Consider the following 24,860-nt stretch of genomic DNA (forward strand, 5'->3'; position numbering starts at 1 on the left):
GCTATCATTACTGAACATTTTGATCCAAGATTCTGTAGAAGAATCCTGATCAAAAAGGGGAAAATGCAGAACAGAATTTCAAATTCTCATGGAAGCCAGTCTTTCTGGAGCCATGGAGGCTGAATGAATCCCTGAAACTACTACCCTGAGATAATCTTTAAACCTTAAATCAAAAATACCCCCTAAAGAACATCTAGCTCAATTGGCATGACACAGCTTATAAAGACAATGCTCTACATTCTACCTTGGTGAGTAGTGTCTGGGGTCTTAAAAGCCTGTGAGCAGCCATCTAATACTCCACCGGTCTCATCCCTTCGGGAGCAAGGGAGAATGAAGAGAACAGGATACAAGGAAAAGATTAGTCCGAAGGACTAATTGTCCACAGCTACCAAGGCCTCCACTGGACTGAGTCCAGTACAGCTAGATGGTGCCCAGCTACCACCACTGACTGCTCTGACTAGGATCACAACAGAGGGTTCTGGACAGAGCTGGAGAAGGATGTAGAACATAATTCTAACTCACAAAAAAAAGACCAGATTTACTGGCCTGAAGGAGACTGGAGAAACCCCGAGAGTATGGCCCCCAGACACCCTTTTAGCTCAGTGGTGAAGTTATCTTCAAGGTTCACCGTTCAGCCTGGGAGTGGACAGCCCTGTAAAACCAAATGAGACTAACGAGGTACAGTAGTCCAGTGACAAGGGCCAGAAGGCGACAAGGAAGCGGGTGATAGGGAACCCAAGGTTGAGTAAGGATATTGTTGATGTGTTGTGAGATTGTTAACCATTGTCATAGGGCAACATGTGTACTAACTGTTAAATGAGAAACTATTTTGTTCTGTAAGCCTTCATCTTAAGTGAGAATAGCAGAACAATTGGAAGAGCGTAGTCAGTGTCACTGAACTGTGCATGTAGAAATTTTTGAAATGGTATATCTTTGGCTATGTGTATTTTCACCAAAAAGAAAAAAAAAAGGACAAGAAAGAAAAGGGACAACTTGTGGGGTTGTTAACCAATGTCATAAAACAATATGTGTACTACTGTTTGATGAGAAACTATTTGTTCTGTAAGCCTCCACCCGAAGTACAATAAAAAAAAAAAAAAATCCCCTAAAGTCTTCTTAAAACTAAATAGTTTAACTTGACTAGTAAAGAATGTCTGCCTTGAGTACTGTGCTCTTTTAAGAACTATATGGGAACAAATTGACAACAGCAACTATAAAGATTAGATAGGAACCATATGGGGCAGTGAGTTTATGTTAAAGGGGGAGAACAATTCGGAAAAGGAGGGTGAGAACAGTTGCACAATTCAGAGAATGTAATCAATGTCCCTGCATTATGTACATGTAGAAACTGTTGAACTGGTATATATTCTTAAGAACAAGAAATAAATTACAAAGTTTAAAAAAAAAAAAAGCTACATTAACAGTAATAGTAGTAACAGTAACGGCAACCTAACTGTTAACACACAGCGCCTACCTATAAACCAGGCACTCTTGAGCCCTCTCTGCAGACACTCTTTCTTTCACTACAGCCAATGGAGGTAAGCCCCATTACCATCTCATTTTACATATGAGGAAACTGAGGCAAATGGAAGGGTGAAGCAATTTGCCCAAGGGGATGGGTTTCAAACTTCAGCTTAACTACTATGTCTGTTGTCTCTGTTAATGGAGAAAACGGTTATAACCTTGGTAATGGTGCCCACATCTCTGTATCAGATTCTCACATCCTCAATGGGAGGACCAAGGATCAGAGATAGTTCCCTCTACCCCACTGAAAGTTTCCCTTCTCACAAGAGCAAGGCCAGCGGATGGTCTCTAAGCAGAGCATGTTTGGGCATTTGTGGGGCTGAACTGTCCACTATTTCACAGATGTATGTGCACTTGTTTTCAAGTAGCTCAACCACAGGAAGTGACACACAGCTGTTCACAGACACCCAATATAGTGAGCTAGGGGTTTCTCCTGCCACGCTATTATTACAGGTACAGCTCAAAACGATTAGCACCTGAATAGACAAAATCAACGTCCTTTAAAAAATTGAAGTCTAGGTTTCATTATCTTTAAGTAAAGTTCAGAAGTGTTTCAGGGCTGGAGAAACAGTGCAAATGACATATTTCATAACTAGGTGTTTCGTGTGTTCCAGGAAGAGACTTTACACCCTCCCCCACTAGGCTGAGTCCCTCAAGCCCTGTCTAGGTATTTGTTGCAAACAAGGAAAAGACCCCTCTATTACTGGTTCTTTCTTCCTGTGTCTCTTTTCTCCTTGTACAAACCCACTCCTGGTCCATTTCACAGATGTGCTGAGTCCCACCTGTAAAATAGAAGAGAGGAAAGGAAAAGTGCACAGCCCGGTGTCAGCTAAGGGTGGCAGTTTTTGAAGGCCAGCACGCTACAGCTATGGCCATTTTTAGCAGGAAGGCTTTCGGAAACAGAGTGGGTACCACTGAGAGTCCTCCCCAAAGCACAATCTTCCCTCAAGACAAACGTGCTGACAGAAGAGACCTACACTATAAACCAAGAATTAAATACAGAGAATCGTCTTTGGAAAAACTCCCTCGTCATGAACTTTTTTTCTATAATGGATTGCTAATAACAAAACAATGTGTTAGCTCAAAGATCTTTAAGACCGCTAACCTTCAACTTTTTGTAAGGGAGTGCAGTGCAATGGATTGCTTTTGCGTGGCCTTTCTCGGCATGGTCTTACTTTTGCCTCAGAGTAAATGGGCAGTTACCAAAATGTGATCCATTAGGACTGATTCTTCAGTGTGCCACATCTGATCTGGGAGTATTAATGTTTACAATATTACAATACTCATACCTCAGTTTAGGTACACAAATGGATGATTTATATCCATATTTTTTAAAAACCACTGAAATCATACTGATTTCTCATTGAAAGTAGTATCATTTAGCTCACTCAGTCTGGAGCAATGGATCTTGGGCAAGTGTAGGTCCTGGTTCTCTCTTTGTCCATCAGAGTTACCTGTGGAGTTTTTTCAAAATACGCATGCTGAGGCCCCAGGGATTCAGATTTAGGATTGGCCGGCATCTGTGTGTGTGTGTGAGAGATATGCGTGTGTGTGTGTGTGTGTGTGTGTGTGTGTGTGTGTGTGTGTGTGTGTGTGTGTAAATGCAGAGCCAGGAAACATTACCCATTTATCCTATGCTCCCCCTGTTCCTCGAGACCAATTTGGAAGGGGACTATTAGCTTGTGGGTTTTTTGGCTCAAGAAAATGTTCAGGTTTCAGCGACTGAGCTGCTGAAATGGCTCTAGGTTTAGTACCTTCTATACTTCAGCACAAATCTGTGGCCCTCCCTGACCCTTTCATCTTTGTTTTCTGCACGCTGCTGTCACCATCACCTCCTTCAGGTGGAGGTACACCAAACTGCAGGCAGTCTGAGTAGAGTAAGTAGTGATGGCTATCCCCTAGCACACTGGACAGCCGGCAGAGCACACTGCATTAGGCCAAACTGCCTCCAGCAAAAGGGAAGCTGGCTCCTTGAAGGTGATCAACAGATGCAAAACCTAAAAGACCACAAGTCTAATCTTGGGTCTGTCACTGACTTGCTCTTTGACCTTGGGAAGGTCTCTTCCTCTCTGCATCTCAATTTCTTCATCTGAAAAACAGAAGTATACTAATGCTGTTCCTACAAGAAGAATTACACATTATGAAAAATGACTATAAAATACACTTCACATTGCACCAAAGGGTGAGGCTAAAACAGTGATTCAAATATTAGAGCTGAGTTGAAATCTCAGCTACCTGATTCCCTTAAGGAATACATGTTAATTAAAATGAGTCACACCGGAGAAATATGCCCCAATTCCTACGGTAAAGCCACTCCGCTCCAGGTGACTCACAGTAAGATAGCACAGAGCTTAAAGGAAAACCTGTGAAGAAGGGGTGAATCCCGTATCTCATGCTTTATTCTTGGCTTTTTTTGAATTGGTGACCATATGTTACTTCTTCTTCCTCTACTTCCTTTGAACATTAAAATAGAAACTTCTTGTAAAGTTCGCTGCTATCTTCAGATTAAAACGCTGCGGACTCCTGAAGCTTCAAGGGGTTAGCCCCACCAGGAGCCACAAATAGCAAGCAGACAGTCATCTTGGGGACTTTTACTTGCCACAATCTTTTTTTTTTTTTTTTTTTTTCAGATTTAACACCTGTCATGGTTTGAATTATGTCCCCCCAAAAATGTGTGCATCAATTTGGCTAGGCCATGATTCCTGGCACTGTGTGATTTTCCTGTATGTTGTAAACCTGCCTCTATGATGTTAATGAGGGAGGATGGGTGGCAGTTGTGTTAGTAAGGCAGGACTGGATCTACAAGACTGGATTGTGTCCTGAGGCAATCTCCTGAGATATAAAAGACAGAGGTGAGCAGAGAGACAGGGGAACCTCATACCATCAAGAAAGCAGTGCTGGGAGCAGAGCGCATCCTTTGGACTGGGGTCCCTGCGCCGAGAAGCTCCTAGTCCAGGGGAACATTGATGAGAAGGCCGACAGAGAGAAAAAGCCTTCCCCTGGAGCTGACACCCTGAATTTAGACTTTTAGCCTACTTTGACTGTGAGGAAATAAACTTCTCTTCATTAAAACCATCCACTTGTGGTATTTCTGTTATGGCAGCACTAGATGACTAAGACAACACCCAACGTGCTGTAAGTCAGGAAGCACCACCACAAGGCACACAGTGACAAAGGACCATCAAAGCCATCCCCCCTCCTCAAAAGACATCTGTCCCACCATCTTTTCTAGTCCTGCTCCCTCCCCCTGAATGATCAGTGCCCTGGGTTCCTCTTTTTAAAACAAATAAACAAAAAACTTATGTGGAAAGACATCAGTCACTTGCCCAACAGTGAATTCTGTGGCATTTCTATTTTAAGAACTGACTTCATACATTCTTACTCCGGGAAGCTCATCATCTTATAAAGACATCTAGCCCAATAATTATCAAGAGGTCAATGATGGTAAGGACAGAAGATGAGTCTTAAAGAAAACGCAGCATACCTCCAGATGAAGAAAAGGCTTGAGGATTTGAACACATGGGTCATATTTAATAGTCATTTATTAAAGAGCTGATTGCAAAGAAAAGGAGTGGCAGGAAGGCCAGAGGGCAGTACTTCTTAACCTCAGGACTGCTGACATACTGGGGAGTATAAAATCTTTGTTGTGCAGGCTGTCCCTTGCATTATAGGATGTTTAGCAGCACTCCTGGCTTCTACACATTATAAGCCAGTAGCATTCCCCCAGTGTGACAACTAAAAATGTCTCCCCTTCAGGAGCACTGCTATAGAGACCAGATTGTGGGGAGTAAATGCGTGTTGATTTTAATTGGGCATAAAGGACCACTAATACCATCTAGAAGGGCAGTGGTGGTTCAGTGGTAGAATACTTGCTCCCCATGCGAGAGACCTGGGTTCGATTCTGGGACAACGTGCCTTGTGCACAGCCACCACCTGTCTGTCAGTAGAGGCTTCTGTGTTGCTATGAAACTGAACAGGTTTCAGCAGAGCTTCCAGACTAAGATGGACTAGGAAGAAAGGCCTGGTGATCTACTTCTTAAAAATCAGCCAACGAAAACCCTGTGAAATCACAACAGTGCAATCCACAACCAATCGGAGAGACGGCACAGGGCCATGCCATTGCACCTGAGGTCACCATGAGTCAGGGGTAGACACAGTGGCAGCTAATAACAATAATTCTTTTTAACTGATCCTTTACATTTCCAGTCTTATGAAATGCAACATGCCTAAAATTATCTTCCTGAAAACTTACTCCCTTCTCCTAATGCCTATGTTGACTGTAACACCCTAGTTCCTAGACTCCAAAACTCTGGAAGGAGCATGATTAGGCTTTCTTCCAAGACTCTTACTTGCCATAATGAAATGGCTCTAGTTCCTCTTCTAATTCTTCTGGCCTGTTAATACATCAAGCCCAATATACCATTCTAGCTCTGGATCAGGGTAACCACCTCCCAACCAGCCTTCCGGCTCCGAACTCTTGTCTTTGTAATCAGAGAAAGCGCCCTTTAAAAAATCGCTCAGGCCATTTCCCATCAAGAGCAAGTTTCTCCTGCTCTGGTTCAAAATTCTTCATAGAAGCATGCAATCCAAACAAGCTTATATTTCACTGCTCCCCTCAACATGACCCTCAGTGGAGGCCACTAGCTTCCCAAGGTGACAATCACTGGGCTGGCCACTACTCTCTAAGATTACTTACCTTTTCAGTAATTCAACAGGGGTACAGGGCTGAAGTGGCAGAAAGATGGGCAGAGATCACCAGGAATCCACTCCAGTGGTCTAGAACTATAATTTGCTCCGTGACTTAAATAGATCTCCTCTTTCCCTGGGGTCACCTGGAATTTCAACCATGTTATCCATATCCTCAATGACTAGAGAAAATCACAGGTGATCTTTCAAAATCCCATTGGTTGACTTTTGCTCACCTTATAAGGAATTGTATTGAAATTCATCATGAATTGCTAAGCAAGCATGAATTTATAATGTGTTAAAATACGATCAATGCTAAAATTTCATTTCATTCATTCATTCAACAAGGTTTTTTTTTTTGGCGGGGAGGTTGTATCTACTACGTACATAAAAAAAAAAAAGAGCCAATTTTTATAAGATTAAAAAAGGGCAAATAAATAAAATTTCCAGATTTCCTCTGGTTTTAATAATTTTGGGTTAATTATTAGATCTTTTCCTTTCCACCTTCCACCAGCTCCTGTGAAGTTGCAATATTAATGGATTGGAGTTTTTTACTTCTTTAATTTTCTCCTGTGTGTCACCTGTGAGCGCTAGAAAACAGTGAAATTCTACAAAAAAAAAAAGTAGTAAAAAATCTATACATTTCATCCATTGAAGGATCAGCACTGCACTCAAAGCAGTTGTTATAGATGAAAAAGTCTTGGTAAGCAGAGGGTCTTTAAAGATGACAGGCACCCCCTTGAGGAAAACTTCAGTGAAGTCAATCAGTAGCATACTCTCAGATAGGCAGTGGACATGAAACAAGAAACGGCCTTGAAATTAAATAACAACGTTCTCGAAAATCACTGAATGAACCCAACTTCAACGAAGAAGAACCTATCTCCACAGCTGTTTTCAGGGCATACATGTGGCAAACTGAAACAGACCACCATAATGACTTCCTGTGGTGCCATGGTGTGCAAGTGGCTTGCCACACAGCTTGCCATGCTGTATTAATTCACTGAACGCTAACGTGCTGCCAATGGAATAATATAACCCCATCACCAATCTGCTAAACGATAAATTCAAGAACGTATACAGTGACTTGACTGAGAGGGTTTTACGCGTGGATAAAATATACAAAAGGTCTGAACTCATCTGATCCACATATGTTCTCATGTGAGTCCAGGGGGATCTTTTAAAAAGACAGTAAGGTCTCACTGAAGAGCGTCAAATTGGTACATGTGCGTGCAGCACACACACACAAAACATAAAGCAACTGCAAGCAGTAGAAATTAGTAAGAATTAGTAACCAAACAAAAGAATTTTTGCAATGTACATGATAGATATACTTAATCTCACTTAGTGGTAGAATTCCAAGCTAAAAACAGGTATTTCTGTCATAGGTAGGAATGGGCAATGTCAAAGATGTGGGGTACTACAACCTGGAGGATACCAAATACATTCTACTAAGTGCCAGATCACTAGGTCACCAACCTGAGGCATGTACCTACAGAACATGGAATGTTTGAAAGCACGCACCCAGTCATTGCCTAATTGCAGCCTGCTTACCGCAATGTACTTAGACTGTAGAGATTTGCAGAAGAAAGTGAAAGCTACTACAGAAATCAGAATGAAAACAGGCTCTTGTTCATCAAAACCATTGCACCCTTCATAACAAAGATAATGTTCTACACCTAGTTTGGTACGTAGCATCTGGGGTCTTAAAAGACTGCGAGCGGCCATCTAAGATGCAACTTTTGGTCTCTACTCTTATGAAGCAAAGAGAATGAAGGAAATCAAAGGCTCAAAGAAGAAACTAGTCCATGGGACTAATAGCCCACATGAACCACAACCACTACTAACCTAGACCAGAAGAACTAGACGCTGCCCAGCTAGTACTACCGACCATTCTGACCAGGGGCACAACAGAAGGTCCTGGATAGGATGGGAGAAAAATGTAGAACAAAACTCAAATTCCTAAAAAAGGCCAGATCTACTAGACTGATAGAGACTAGAGGAACCCGCAAGACTATTGCCCTAGGATACCCTTTGAACTTGGAATTGAAGTTATTTCTGCAGGTCACCTTTCAGCCAAATAATAAACTGGCTTATAAAATAAACAATATCACCTGTGAGTAATGTGCTCCCCTAAATAATTAATTATACGAGACCAAACGGTCAACATTTACCCAAAAGCAAAGAAGAGAAGGCAAGCTAGATCAATGGAAACAGAGTATACAGAATGGAAATAATGAGAATGCTATACCCTGTAAAAATTATAACCAATGGTATGGAAAAATATGTATAAAAATTGTTAAAGGGGAACTTAATTTGCTCAATATAAAGAAAACCAAAATCCTCACAACTGGACCAATAAGCAACAACATGATAAACCAAGAAAATATTGAAGTTGTCAAGGATTTCATTTTACTTGGATCCACAATCAACACCCATGGAAGCAGCAGTCAAGAAATCAAATGACATATTGTGATGGGCAAATCTACTGCAAAAGATCTCTTTAAAGTGTTGAAAAGCAAAGATGCCACCTTGAAGACTAAGGTGCGCCTGACCCAAGCCATATATTTTCAATTGCTTCATATGCGTGCGAAAGCTGGAGAATGAATGAGGAAAGACCGAAGAAGAATCGATGCCTCTGAATTACAATGTTGGCTAAAAATACTGAATATACCATGAACTGCCAGAAGAACAAACCTGTTTTGGAAGAAGTACACCCAGAATGCTCCTTAGAAGTAAAAATGGAGAGACTCTGTCTCTCGTACTTTGGACATGTTACCAGGAGGGACCAGTCCTTGGAGAAGGACATCATGTTTGGTAAAGTAGAGTGTCAGCGAAAAAGAGGAAGACCCGCAATGAGATGGGCTGACACAGTGGCTACAACAATGGGCCCAAACACAGCAATGACTGAGAGGATGGCGCAGGACCAGGCAAGTGTTTTGTTCTGTTGTACATACGGTCGCTATGAGCTGAAATCGACTTGACAGCACTTAACAATTCGCTGTGTAAACTTTCACCTAAAACACAGTAAACTATTGTTAAAAAAAAAAAGTTAAGAAAAAAAACACTGTCCTTGGCCATGTCAATCTCGAAATGTTTCCTACCTTCCTTAGGTGTTTTTTAGAGGGCATTCATCCTACTTCAAACCTGGTTTAACCCTGCCTATCTTAAGAGATTCCAAGCTAAAACATGGCAATAGGTTTTGTCATTAACTTTCCAGAAATGAAAGCAGTTAATATGTAATTACCTAGTTGGGTATTCTTGCAGCTCATACTAAGACTCATTATTACATTTTTTAATTACTAGGCAGTAATTTAGTTTGTCCTTGATGTCATAAAATAACAATGAGATAATTTCACCGAGTTACAAGCTAAGTAGCCATCTGTGGGGAAGAGTTTACCTATACACAGTGATCACAAGCAAAGGAAGAGAAAAAAAATCAGGGTTGTTTGTCCATATAATCAAGACCGAGTCCTGAAACTACAGCCCCAAAGAAAGCAGAACATAGTGGAGGCTGGCCTTTAGGCTGGCTCATGTCCCACGACCTGCAAAGCCCAAACTATTCCATGGTTCTAATACTAACCACCAGTGAAGGTAGTATTGGTAATAAATATCCCAGTTGTTCAACCCGTGAAGACACCATTTTGCTATGCCTAGCTAATTAAGCTCTTGAGCCACATACCACCACCACATCTGAAGACCTCCAGGTCAACAGACAAAGGAGGTAGGTCACTAAGTGAAATCCTGTTGAAGCCATCAAACCCCAAACTCGCATATTTTTTATCTACTGCAGATGACACCTCTCACGTAGTGCTGGAAAGAAAATGCTCTACCTGACCTCTGTCTAGGAGACTCACAACATACAGCTGTCCCAAAGGCAGGGTGAGTTTTGTGATTCCAACACAGATGGATCAATACTCAGTTCTCAAGCCTGTCTGAACAGTAGTTGCTGGCCAATCAATCACCCATGCAGACAGATAGATATATTTCTTCTTTGTGTTTAACTATGCTAAAATGCCTAGAAACATAGCATACAATCACCCAACACAAAGCATTATTTTAAGATAAATTACCTTTGACCAAAATTTGAATTGTTTGGGAAGATTCAGAGGCCACCTGGCTGAAAAGGAAGATACGATAACTATTTCCAACATGGGAGAGCTTTAATTCATTAGACGACGCCACAGTACTATGAAATAAATTTGCGTTTTAAAATTTTTCTACATGTCTGATAAAAGAAAACTTAGGTTCTTTTGTCTAATCTCAAAGCTCCTGAACCATTCCTTAGGCTGTAGTCAACTTCTGTCTGTTACTGATTCCATAGATGACTCTGTTTTGTTAGCGACCCCATGCACAACAGAACGAAATACTGTCCAGTCCTGTGTCATCCTCACAATCGTTGTTATACTTGAGCCCATTGTTGCAGCCACTGTGTCAATCCATCTTGTTGAGGGTCTTCCTCTTTTTCGCTGACCCTCTGCCAAGCATGATGTCCTTCTCCAGGGACTGGTCACTTCTGATAATATGTCCAAAGTAAGTAACATGAAGTAAGCTGCCCAATTTTATAGGAAAATTATGTCTTCCACTTCACTTGTTTACAACTTAAGCCACAGAATATGTAATTTACCAAATCAGTCAACAAATGAGTAAAATGAAAACTGGAGAGAGATAAACTCAATTTGCAGGGGTCAAGAGCACACGGCCCAGAAGGGTGCAATGGAGATGAAGTCTGTATTGCAGGGAAGGGATCTGAGCCCAGGAGTTAACTACGGATAATATATTTTGGACTAAAAGGGAATATTGCAAAATAGAAAGGGAGCTTAAACAGCTACTTGTGGCTTAATGAACTTGTCATCTCTCCTTCCATCAGTCCTTAAAATTAGCTGTTTATGAAATTGGACTCCAGACTCCTCCAGTTACAAGTTATGATTCCTGATGCAGGCCTGCTACATTTTAAGTTTTTCATAGCTTTTATCACTGATCTGGAAAAGCAGGAAGGGATGTGAAAAAAAAAGGATGCTATTGTGCAGGAAGCCAAAATTAATCCATTTTGTGACGGCATCTGCTACTTTCCTTCGAATGTCACGAGAGTAACAATAGGTAACTTCATACTCAATAGATGACATCCTGATGACAAGCATCTTTACAAAATTAACCACATTACCCACTATAATTAGCTCTCTTGCAAGATTAAACAATATAAAATTTTAAATTACTGAGTGATTAAACCACAATTACATGATTTCAAGCTTCTGAATGAAAAAACTACATTTACACTTGGCAAAGGAAAACAGGATAAGAACAGAAGCAATAATGAGTCAAATGGACTACCAGAAATCAATTTTCTTTTGTGGGAGGCAGTGAGAATAGAGGACTAAATTTCCTATTACCATAAACATTATTTAATATCAGGCTTTGATAAAGGTAATTTTGAAATTTCATCTGGGCATTGTTGTTATCCTACAAATATGAATACCCATCGTATGATACCTACCCTGGGGTAAAGTTAATTGCAGAAAATTTTCACAAGCAGCTCCCTGCTCCTTACCATATTATACAGTAGAGATGTTGAAACAAGTTCTGATTGCCAGGATAAGTATTTTGCTTTTCAGCTGAATATTGTGTTAACATGCCAACTTTCTCTTTAGAATTAATTGTTTTGGTCCTTTAAACTAAGATTCTTTCAAGAACCACTGCAGGAAATTGAGTGATTCAGAACTCATCAACTATGAACCAACCTTCAACGCCAGAGGTGTTAGCAGGTTGCCAATAAAAATTCAGCTTAGGTCCCCAGATTAGGTAAGTCTAAAGGAAACCTCAAAATCATGTGAACCAACCCTTTCTGCCAGTTTGCTCTGACCAATGAGGTTTAATTATTATTACTTATTAAATGCTTTGAAAGGTAATATAAGAATAGACTGAAACATTTTATAAACATGAAGAAATTTTAGTCATGTTGGCCTTCTGCTTTAAAATTTGTTCTGAACCTTATACACTGGTGGTGGTGGTGGTGGTGTTGGGTGCCATCGAGTTGGTTCCGACTCACAGCGACCCTGTGTACAACAGAATGAAACACTGCCCGGACCTGTGCCATCCTCACAATCGTGGCTATGTTTGAGCCCACTGTTGCAGCCACTGTGTCAGTCCATCTTGTTGAGGGTCTTCCTCTTTTCGCTGACCCTCTACTTTACCAAGCATGATGTCCTTCTCCAGGGACTGGTCCCTCCTGGTAACATGGCCAAAGTACGTGAGATGAAGTCTCACCATCCTTGCTTCTAAGGAGCATGCTACCTGTACTTCTTCCAATACCAGATATGTTCGTTCTTCTGGTGGGTATATGAAATGGTGCAAATACTTTGGAAAAGTCTGGCAGTCCCAAAAATGGTTAGACATTGAGTTGTCATATTAGCCAGCAATTCTACTCCTAAGTATATACCCAAGAGAAAGGAAAACATGTCCACTCAAAAACTTGTACATGAATATTTATAGCAGTATTATTCAAAATAACCAAAAGGTAGAAACAACCCAGATGTCCATCATCTGATAAACAAAAAGTGGTATATCCATACAATGGAATGTTATGCTGCAATAAAAAGAGAGGAACTACTGATAATATGCTACAGCGTGACGAACCCTGAAAACATGTGAAGTGAAAGAAGCCAGTCACAAAAGACCATATACTGTATGACTCCATTTATATGGAATGTCCAGAAGAGGTACACACATATAGAAAGTAGATGAGTGGTTGCTTAGCGCGGGGGGGAGTGGGGGGTCGTGATGAAAAAGGGGGTGACAGATGAAGGGTATGGGGCTTCTTTTTGAGGTGATGAAAATGTTCCAAATTTGACTGTGGTGGTGGTTGTACATTATCTGTTGTGGATATACTAAAATCCATGAATTATACACTTTAAATGGGTAGGTATGTGAATTGTAAACTCAATAAAGCTGTTATTTTAAAAAAAAAAATCTGTTCTGAGATGTAAGGTACTTCAGAATTAGCAAACCTCTTCCACAAATCTTTTCTGGTCAATGGTAAAAGAATCAGTGAAACTAAAATCCAATTTACTTCATTGTAATTGGAACCAGCTTGCAGTATTTTGATATGTACATTTCTAAAATGTGAATGTAGTTTAAGAAAATACATCATTACATCAGATATTCCAGGCAGCCTGCCATGAGGCACTTTTACCAAAACCATTTAAAAGAAATCCATTTAATCAGCCTCAGAGTATACATTCTCTCTTGCTGCTTAATTTCCTTTTAAACTATTGTCTCCCTAAAATGCCCATGCTAAACAGAATTGGGCAGGATCAATTCACTCATTGATGCAACAATATTTGAACCCTTACTGTATACCAGGCACTGCTCTAGGCAGTGGAAATTATATACACATATACATGTATGAATGTACATATGTGTATATATCTATATATATATGGGGAAGAACAAGACGAAGTCCCTGCTCTCAGGGAGCTAACAATCTAGTAGGGCCAGATAAAAAAAAAAAAATACCGGTTTTAAAATTTACCTAAAAAAACAGGGTGCTGCGCTGTTATTTTAGAGACAGTGACTAGGAAGGAGGCTTCTCTGAGGAAGTGATGTTTGAGGTGAGGCAAGAAAAAGTGTCAGCCATACACAGATCAGGGAGATAATTTCAGGTAAAGGAAATAATTCTTGCATAGTAGAATCAGGAAAGAAAAAACCCAACACAATGAACCACGTGCTGTTGGTGACCGACCTCCCTCAGGGATTATTACGCACCATCCTAGCCCAGGGATGTCTGCCAAAGGTGACTTGCAGACTGTGGTTGGAACAAGATGTCTTACCTACCTTAAACCATTACAAGGTCTGACAACTTTTCAACAAAAAGAAACTATCCCTGGTAAGCCCAGTCTAAAGTGATTTTTTCTCCTTTCTTTGTACCTCTCAGAAACTGTTACCTGTACCATTCCTCTCAACCCATACTGGTGAGAGGCACTACGCTGAGAGTGCTGGGACTTAAAGACAGATCAGACACACATCCTGGGAGCCCTTCATGCAGGAAAGAATCTAGTTGATGAGCATAAACAACTAAATAAGGGAGAAATAGAGCCCTGGTGGAGTAGTGGTTAAGACCTCAGCTGCTAACCAAATGGCCAGCAGTTTGAATCCACCAGCCACTCCTTGGTAACTCTATGGGGGTAGTTCTACTCTGTCCTATAGGGTCACTATGAGTAGAAATCGACTTGACAGCAGCGGGTATGGGTATGGTAAGGCAGAAATAAAAGCAGGCCAGCAAAGAGAGTTATAAAATGGAGGGATGTCCTGGGAGCACTTTCAGCTGGGGTCTCAGGAAGCTTCATGGAGGTGAGGGCAAGAGAGCAGGGAGGCTGTGAAGACTGAGGATAATGTGGGGGTGGAGGGGGGGAACAGACTTCTGTCTTGTATCCCTAATTAACTTTAAATTGGCTGAAATATTTGAAAATATTTCAGCTCCCCAAGCGAGTTATAAGCTCAGGGAGAGCAGGTCTCATACTCCTTGGTATTCAGCATAGTGTTCTGCAGAGTTGGGTAAGTCATTTGTTGATTCACTCTAAGAGATGAGATGCCAATTTTAGCATGGGAGGTAAGGCTAAATTACTCTTTACTTTGCTTCAGAAGGAGGTTTTGGCCTTTAAACAGATGATTTCCCCAGACTTCTGAATTCATTCATCTCACTTCAGAGGGACAATCCTAGGAGTTCTTCCAAAACTAAGAGGTATTACATCTAAACACGTATACAATGTGCTTCTGCATATACACACATATAAAAAATGTTTGCATACATGCTTCTGTGTGTGTGTGCATAAGTCTATCACTATACCTTCAGTTCAGAATCTCACAAAATGATTTTAAACTTGCACTGCTAAATTGAATGTGCACCTAAGAGAAAATACTTTTTTCACTGATCCAAGCTTTCCCGTTCAGGCCCTAAAAATCCCTTCCCATTCCCGACAACAAAAAGTCTTAAACCAGAGAAGAAAAGCCAAGCAACATTTTTTTAGGCAGTGTCTCAGTATCTCCCCAAAATATTCCATGGCCAAACTCACCATAGAGAGCTGTCCAAGTTTGATTAATTACATCTAGACACACGGTTCCTGACCTGAAACAGATGGAAAGAAGGGCATTTTTTAAAAAATTAGAAAGTTAGTTGCATGTATCTGGCAACTAATTTTATTTATCACGGAAATGTACTAAATCATGCTTCTAATAGATTAAAAGAATCCCAGTTGAAGGGAAGCACGATGAGCAGTGGAATATTTACAAGGTCTTATGTGTCTTCTTATAGACTAAAAGGGAAAAATAGTAACTATACAGTGGGGAAACCAGATAACACCTTAACCACGGGGTTAAAATTAACACTGGCAACAAGGGGCACACAGCCCTCGACCACCTCGGAATGCGTTCCCCGGAGAGGGCACGATCTCACTGTCGTGGTTTTCTGGCCATGAGTGCATACCCTGAATCTAGTCATAAGGAAACATCAGACAAACCCAAATTGCAGGTAATTCTGTAAAATAACTGGTCTATATTCTTCAAAAATGTCAGTTTCGTAAATGACAAAGAAAGGCTGAAGAACGGTTCTGATTTAAAAGGAGATTAAAGAAACATGACAACTAAACGCAATACATGATCCTGGGCTGAATACTGTACTGAAAGGGAAAAAAAGCCACAAAGTACCTTACTGGAATGTGACTGTAGATTAGATAAAAAGTGTTGTTTTAATATTAAATTCCTGAATCTAACAACTGTACTGTGGTTATATAAGAGGATATCCTTATGGTTAGAAAATATCCATTAAAGTGTTAAAGGACAAGCGGGCATGATGTATGAATACAACCTACTCACACAGGATTCAGAATACCTCATGTGTGGGTGTGTGTTTAACAGCAAAAGTTAATCTCATGACAATAAAAAACCAAATGTACTGAAAGTATAAAACAGGATGCACTGGTATCACATTTTTAAACACTAACAAAATATTAGAAGGAAAAAAGACATAATTAAGATTCACAAACTAAAAAGAAACTACAGTTATTCATGTCTGCCATACTCTCAAGAACTGAGAAATACTGTAAGGGCTGAAAATAATTGTGCATACTGAAAGCAGATCTCTGATAGTGTCTATGCAGAGAGACTTGAGATATGGAATATTACCAAAGTTAGCTGGATGACAATGGAAAAAACTAAGTCACACAACAGCAGAATTTGAACTAACTGGTTTACAATATCATATCCCTGGGTCTCTATAGTTTAAGTGACCATTCATACTGTCTTATTCCTAATAAAATTAAAAAGATAATTTTGAGGTTTGTTTTTTTTGTTCGTTTGTTTTAAAATAATGGAGAGCAGTTGCTGGTAGATTTAAACATTTTTAAATAGTTACTTACGCTTCATCAATGTTGGGATGGAAAATTTTATTCATGAATCCTGTAAAAAGAGATGTTAATTAGCAGCAAAAAGTATCCAGAGAACAATTAGTTTTAAGTTCAGCCTCTATAAACAATTTCAGTATTGGAAAAAGGTGATAATATCCATAAATAATTACTTTCAAACCTAAATCTTTTGATACCGATAAGACTATATTCTCCTGACAGCTCTGATTACTTAAAATACATCAGAGTTCTATAAATCAAATGAGCAAACTCTGGGAGCAATTAAACTTCCTATACAAAATAATCATAAAAATAAGTTGTTGTTTGAGCTATGAACGTACTCGCCAAAAGAGACTTTATAATACTAAATGTCTTATAACTAGCATGTCATGATAAAGCTGAAGAAAGCTCACTCTGACTTGTTATTGTTCAATCTCTAAAGGTGGAGTTTCTGCACGTGAACTTCTCCTTCTGTAGCACATTTACTGGTACCACTCTGATAACACCATGTGCGGAACATGAATGAAGCTGTCGAAACTCTAAAGGAGCACCCCTTCCAAACCACAAAGGATTTCATAAGAACAGAGACCAGAATATTTCCTTTAACTCTCGTCTACTCATTCCAGGAAACCCAGATTTGATTAAAATTGGGCCAACCACGGAATGAATCAAAGAGTGAATTTTTTGAAAAAATTTCTGCAAGGTGGCTATATCTGTCAGCGATCTAAGTGTTTTAATTTATTCCTAAAAAAGCAAGGATTGACTTTAACAAATACACTGATATTTACATTCAAAGGAGAAATGAATTCATTTTCTAACTGAAAATCTGTGATTTGGTCAGTTTGTAAATATACAAATGGTATTCTAAAGCAGAGATTCGCTGTCAAAGCTGTCCTTTTGTCCTCCTTCATACCTCATTTCCTTTTAGGACTTCCTTATTCCATGCCATACTTTCAATAAACTGAAGTTCCTTCCTAAGATGATCGTCACCATCACTACATCCCACTCCTGCCCTCCATCCCTCCCAACCTCCCCACCCCAGCACAAGTTCCCTTTCATTCATTCAAAACTTATGGTCAACACCTGCACATCAGGCATTGTGCTCGCTCAGGGTACAAAAATGAAATAAGGTGATCTACCATTTTTGAGGAGGACACTGTGTACAGCAGGACAAGAGACATGAAGAAATGACTGTAATGTGTACAAAGTGTTGAGACTGCTGGGGGGAGGGGTCCTCAGTAGGAAGAGGAAGAGAGTTAGGAAAGAGGTCGTGGCACTGGAGGAAGGTCTCCAGGATGTATTGGGACAGAGGTTGTCTCCAAAAATCTAAGAAACTTCCCTCAATGAGAAAACGGGGGATAGGAATATGAAAACCCCAGGTATATTCTAGTCCTCGCCTGCTCTAGTCACGCCAAGTGTTAATCACGCTTCTAATTTTTGCTCTTAAATCCTGTTTTTTAAATAGCTTCGTGTTTTATCCACTATTATCAAGAGAGTCCAGCAATGTTTGAATTATTCTGATGCAAAAAGAAAAGCCCTTTGCACAATTACTAGTTCATATTAATTTTTCATTAAGGAAATGAAAGATGGTTCAAAGTTTAGATTTAAGAGGTATGTGGTTTAAAGAGATAAAATTAAGCCAATGGAAATGTTTGTGTCTTAATGTCAAGAGGAAAAAAGGCAGGATAAAAAGTTCCATGTGACCCTGGAAAAACACTAATACATGTGTGGCCAAAGAGACCGATGTGAAGATTTCACCGCAGCATTGTTTTTAAAAATCAAGAAACAAAATGGATAAACTGTGGTAAATCCATGTATCAGTGGTCCTATACAAAGGTAATGAACTAGATCAATATGTATCAAGTTGATGAGTAAAAAAAAAAGCAAGTTGCAGAATGAAGTTTACAGCATGATACCATTTAAATAAATTAAAACAAAGCAATGCTACATATTCTCTATGATAACAAGTAGAGAAAACTGTACTGGACCAACATATACCAAACTCACAAAAATAACTATTTCAGGGAGGGTGCAAGGTCAAGGTTACTGTGGGAACAGGGAATAGGACTGGGAATGGTAGTAAAAGATGACTATCTGTAAATTAGTCCTTTTAAAAAGAGACAATGTACTTTATGTATTATTCGCTTTTGTTTTTGTTTTCTTAAGGCACACGTAAGAAATTGAATGCAAATGTTTATAAATGTTATCAGTATTTAATTCTTACTGGGGGACACTTTCTGCCTTGCACTTTTCCAATCATAACACGCACACATACACACACCCTCCTGCCCTCCCTATACCAAAACTAGGATCATAGCAAGAAAAAAAAGCCTAGAAGAAGCAAACAAGCATTAACAGTCGTTATTTCTGGTGACCTCCCCCACCCCCTCCATTATTTCTACTCTTCTGGCTTTTCACAATTTCTACACTGTATAGCTATAATAAAAAAAAACAAAACAAAACCTGCTGCCGAGCTGATTCTGACTCATAGCAACCCTACAACTGCTGGGAAAAAAGTAAACTTTCAAAGAAAAAATTATAAACAGTATCAAACATTCTAAAGTAGACTTAATTATACATCAATTAACTAAAGCAGAATCCTTTTAAGAGAACCAAGAAAAAAGAAACAAAAATAAAAACCTAACCCACTGCTGTCAAGTTAATTCCAACCCATAGCGACCATGTAGGACAGAGCAGAACTGCCCCGTAGGGTTCCCAAGGCTGTAAATCTTTACAGAAGCAGACTACCACATCTTTCTCCAGAAGAACAGCTGGTGCGTCTGAACCACCAACCTTCTGGTTTGCAGCTGAGTGCTTTAACCACTGCGCCACCAGGGCCCCTCCTTTTAAAGGAGAGTCCCCAAATCAATTATTTGAAATCTTGTATCTTACTCGTTTTATTAATATAAATTCATAACAGAAAATCCCCCAAGATACGAAGCACACGGTCCTCAAGACTGGCTGTAGAGAATAACACACCGCTATCACAACTGCCAAGAAACTTCCCAAAGAGTGGAAAACTTTAATGTTTAGCCACTATGTGCTTTCAGTCCAGAGACTGGTTCTATTATGTGAAAAGCATTTCGCTTGAAGCTACAATTAAGATTTCAACTTTGTGTTGCTGCTTAAAACCCTGCCTCTGCTAGAGTCTCCAAACGAACACCTAGTGAAGCAACACCCCAACGCTGGCTCCAGGTGAGAATCACCAGGAAAGCTCTTCAGAAAACAAGCGCCATGTTAGAAGGCAGCAAGCATTATGGAGGAAAACATAGTGAAGAGGACGAGGGCAGGACGGGGTGGGGACTGCATTTTAAATGGAGGGACAGGGAGGCCTCACTGAGAGACTGGAAGGGAGTGGGGGCGAGCCACCCCGGCACCTGGGTCTGGAAGGGTGTCTGTGCAGCGGGAATAACCAGGTGCAGAGAGCACCAGGAGCTGGCCTGATGTGTCTGCAGAGCAGCCGAGTCTGGTGAAACTGAAGTGGCATGAACAACGGGCAGGAGACTAGGAAAGGGAGGTGAGCAAGGTGATCCGTGTGTGTGTGTGTGTGTGTGTGTGTGCGTGTGCGTGTGCGTGTGCGTGTGTGTGTCCCTTTAGGAATGCTGGCTTCACTGGATGAGACAGGAAGCCACCGCACCTAATGCTGGAACAGTGATAAACAGACACATCCTTCAACTTTTAAACTTTTTTTTTTTTTTAAAGACTCGAATCTTAAAATAGTGAGGCGTTTAGGGGGAACAGCCCCATCAGGTCACGACAGCTCAGCCCTGGGGAAGGACAATGGGAATGGCAGATCTCAGGCAAAATGAACAGGGGCATCTCTCCTACAGCAGAATTGTTATTAGTTGCAGATGAGTCGATTCTCACTCATGGCAACCCCATGGATGCAGAACAGAACTGCTCATAGGGTTTTCAAGGCTGTGACCTTTCGGAAGCAGATCTCCAGGCCTGTCTTCCAAGGCACCTTTTGGGTCAAACTGAACCGCCAACCTTTTGGTTAGTAGTTGAACCATTCGTGCCAATTTGATGTTGCCTTAAAGATGTAGGCAAAGAAAACAGTTACGGTGAAAAGAGCTTTAAACATTTATCAAAACAGTCTCTGAAACATTAAGGTTCCATCCTCACTGTACAAGGTCTGGAGATTCCATTTGGAATCAATATGGTCTCTACGCTGTTTTCAATCAAAACTAGATTTTGGCTTGGCTGAAGCCAAGAGTAGTTTAATAGAGAGGGCCAAAAAGAACTTAGCAAACATGTTCTTTAGCAATAAATGGGTGGAGCACAGTCCCCAGTGCCCCTGCTGAGTATAAAACACCAACTGAAATACTGGTAGCTCAAAAGCCTCCAGGATAGAGAGCAGAATCAGACAGAAAAGACCCAAGGGATAAATAAACAGGGCCGGGATTCTAGTGTCAATTCTGCTATTAACTGCAGGCCTTGGACAAGTCACTTTGCTTCTCTGGGTCTATAAAGAAACCTATACCTAGTTAGTTGGACTATGCAATCTCTAAAATCTCAATGCTTAACATTCTATTTCCAAAGGCCTTATCAGCTGTAAAAATCTAGACTTTAATAACAATGGCCAGAGCTTTGAGAACAGAGGACTTAAGAGGAAATGTACAATGGTTAAGTCCTTGTTTTTGTTGTCGTCAAGTCAATTCCGACTCATGGAGACCCATGTGTGCAGAGTAGAACTGCACAAGGGTCTTCAAGGCTGTGACCTTTTGAAAGCAGATCACCAGGACTTACTTCCGAGGTGCTTCTGGGTGGGTTTGAACCACCAACCTTTCAGTCATAGTCCAGCGCTTAACTACTGCACCACCCAGGGACTCCTGTAAGGCACCTTTTCTAGGTACAGAAGTACTCTGGAGAACACAATACAGAACTACCAACATTAAGACTTGCTAAAATGCCACAAAATCCGCTGACTATTCCAAAGTAGGTAGAAACAGAGTTTTGCTCTGAAGAATAAGCACTCCCAGACCAACTTTACAAAATAGAATAAAACAAACAAAAACTTCCTGGACTAAAATGATCTCTTCCAGACTTTTAAAAAATTGTTTAAAAAAATATCCAAAGTAAATAAATGGAAAGGGGCATATATATCCTTTAAATTTGTTCTTGGACAAGCTGTGGGTAGCACTTCTGGCAAAGCGATTTACATTCTGGATAATGATCCCAACAAAGGAACTTCTGGATGACAGGGGCAGGGAGACTGAGAAAGAACAGGCCAGGAATTCAGAGAAGGACCGTTCTCAGGACCCAGCCTGTTTGCCCTGGCACGTTCTCTTTCCTTTTGGCAATGCTATCACCACACTAATGAATACGTCTGCAACAAGAGAGTTTTCCCAACACTTGTTTCCATTCAGCCACGAACTATTTTGAAGATATTTTAAAAGAACATATTTTGAAAACAGCTTTTATGGAAACATGGTAAGTGGTAACAGCAAGTCATTTTTAATCTACATGATTTAAGATTTTACTCACTACCAGACATTTTTAACATACTTCAGTGACCTGACCAGATAAATTCAGGACTCCTTTGTTTAATCTTCAGGACAATTACTCTCTGGCATGGCTCTAGCACATGCAAAAAAAAAGTGGAGAGACAATAGAAACAAACGTCTAACTAAAAAGCCTCTGTTCTGTGTCTCTTTGGTAGAAGTTATTTGTAATTCTGGAGGAATCTAAATCATACTTAGTTGACGTTAAATTATATATACCTTGACTAAAAACAGATTAAAATGGAAAAACACGCCATGCTTTTGCTTCTTCCACCCCAATACTCAACAAATGTCTTGACCCACAGGCTAATAGGCAGAGAGAGAAAACAAGAAATAACATTGTGCCGAGTTATGCTGAAAACTGGTTATTTCAGCCTGTTTCTGTGTCGAGAGGACCTGTACAAAGCTGGACACACTTCTGAGTAACTGCTGATGTGGGGGTTACATGTAAATAAAAGAGGCAAAAAGTCATCTTATTTTCCACCTTTATTTGTGAGAATATTTAATGATCAAATTTGTGGGTAGATGAAATACCCTGGGCCAATCATCTACCCAGAAATCCACCCAGAATAATCTTGAAGATATAAGAGGTCAGACAAGTGACTCAGGAAACAAGGTAAATCCACCCTAAGGTAAACAGATGAAAAGCCAAAGGCAAAACCGGTAGCTATATCCCAGGGACAGACTAAGCCTGGACCACAGGGTTAAGACAGCTGTGGCCGATGCAATTTAATTATAAGCCTATGAGTTCCTTTGAGAAAAAGTGACTAAATTAAGTTATTCTGATATTCTGTCTTCAGGACAAATGCTCACACAAAATAAATTATTCAGAATCAAACTGATTTTTTTTTTTTTTTAAGTAGGCCTAATTTTTTAAAAGGAGCTCTGGTGACACAGTGGTTAAGAGCTCAGCTGCTAACCAAAAGGTCAGCAGTTCGAATCCACCAGCCACTCCTTGGAAACCCTATGGGGCAGTTCTACTCTGTCCTATAGGGTCGCTATGAGTCGGAATCGACTCAACAGCAATGAGTAATTGTTAAAAGATATTAAAGACTGAGTCTTCTCTTGCAGTATCTCAAATTATACATTTTTTAAGAGCAATAACTTAGAATCTTGGAGGGAAACTGGTTGAGAAGTTACCCCAAGCTCTCCATTCCTAACAGCAGGAGGTGACTGGATTTGGGGTGTTCCAGCTGAAATAACAGGTAGGGATGCTGCCAGCTTCACTAGCAACAACCGTACTGCCAGCTTTGTGCACTACTGCACAATCTAAAAGATTTTCATCTTACCTCAGACAGCCAGGCCCAGCCCGTGGCAGCCTGCACCCGGGCAGAAGTCTCTTCAGAGAGCTGAGCCTTTCCTACTCAGGACAGCTGGACCTGGGCTGGTCTCTTCTTGGGTGAGGAACCAAGGAAGGAGCTCAGTGTCAATGCCCTGTGTCATGGGAACTTCTTAACTGATCCTGTGTTTGCTCAGGAGATCTAAACTCAACAAGGGGTCCTCTTTCTGTTTCTTCCTTTCTCTCTGATAATATGGAGGCTGAGGAATGGGCTGGATGGATAAGAAAAGTTCACTTATAACTAAGAAAAGGTCAAGTGTTATCCTTCAACAGCATAACCCTTCTACCAACCTTGCAGATTACCAAGACCTGCAGCCTTAAACCTATTCTCCTATAGTTTCATTTTTAGAAGACTGTAACCTCTTTCCTGTCCCCATAATTTATCTTCTCAGATATAAATGCAGTGTCTGAATCAGCCAGTATTTATTTTCATGGTCAGAATACAGAAGTATGGTACAAAGTACAGTATAGAAGGACGCTTTTGACTTGAAATCACAAGACTCAATGTAAAGTCTCTACAACTCTTAATAAACACAGTAGGAGTTCAAAGACCAGGCTCCAGTCAGACCGCCTAAGTTTAAATCCTAGCTCCACTGGGAGAAGCTGTGTGGCCTTGGGCAATTTACTAAACTGCTTTGCCTTTGTGCTTCCTTATTCCTAAAACTAGGTTAACTAATGATATCTACACAACATAGGATTGCCATGTAAGGCACAAGTACACTCAGGAAGTGTTATCATTATCTTAATGAACTAGTAATTTCATCTCATTTTCTTCATCTTAAAAATGAAAATATCTGCCCTACATATCCACCTCTCTTAATTCCTCAGGAATTATCAAGAGTATCAGAGGATATTTCGGTTATGGGATATTAGGTTTCCTATAACCCCATCATACTGGAAATGCAAAACACAGTTACTCTAATATTTATTATTAAAAAGACCATTCTGACTGCATTTTGTATAATGGAAAAAACACTAGACTGGAAGCCAGAAGGCAGACTCTCCAACTGGTGAGCAGTGATATAGCTCTGCCTCTCTGGGTCTCATTTTTCCCATCCTTAAAATGAAGCGAGTGGACTACATAATTTCTAACGTTCCTTCTAGAAATATGGTTTTCACCAACATCAGGAAAATGAGCAAATTTTAAACTGTGTAAACATGGTCTTTAAAGGCAACTAGGACATTACTCTTATTTGTCTTTAAAAGAATTTCAGTTTAACCAAAGAAAAAGGAAGCCAAGAATACAAGTTTTCATTACGATACCAAATCCTCAAGGGGAAGAAAAGGATTTAATGCCAAAAACATGTCAGAATAACCAGCTCAAAACCTAGAGGTCACCTACTACAGTTACAGTAGAAACTAACCTAAACAGCAAGTCAGAAGGAAATTTTCATATGCAAATGGACAGATTATATA

The 24,860-nt window shown here is 40.3% G+C and overlaps 1 protein-coding gene across 6 annotated transcripts in view; it reads right to left on the bottom strand.

The window, feature by feature from the left end:
* The window catches only part of UBE2H (ubiquitin conjugating enzyme E2 H), a 119,877-nt gene that overhangs the window by 17,314 nt on the left and 77,703 nt on the right, over nt 1-24,860 (bottom strand). For 4 of the 6 annotated variants that reach the window (XM_023737102.1, XM_004382663.2, XM_023737104.1 and 1 more), the window contains 2 exons: nt 16,617-16,656; nt 15,276-15,328 (listed from right to left, as the gene is read on the bottom strand). In XM_023737102.1, the coding sequence (XP_023592870.1) occupies nt 15,276-15,328; nt 16,617-16,656 (93 nt within the window). Of the gene's footprint in view, nt 1-15,275; nt 15,329-16,616; nt 16,657-23,394; nt 23,657-24,860 lie in introns of all 6 variants that reach the window. The other 2 variants (XM_023737107.1, XM_023737105.1) reach the window with 1 other exon arrangement.

The sequence above is a fragment of the Trichechus manatus genome, unplaced genomic scaffold, assembly GCF_000243295.1.
Source record: "Trichechus manatus latirostris isolate Lorelei unplaced genomic scaffold, TriManLat1.0 scaffold00097, whole genome shotgun sequence".
Lineage (NCBI taxonomy): Eukaryota > Metazoa > Chordata > Mammalia > Sirenia > Trichechidae > Trichechus > Trichechus manatus.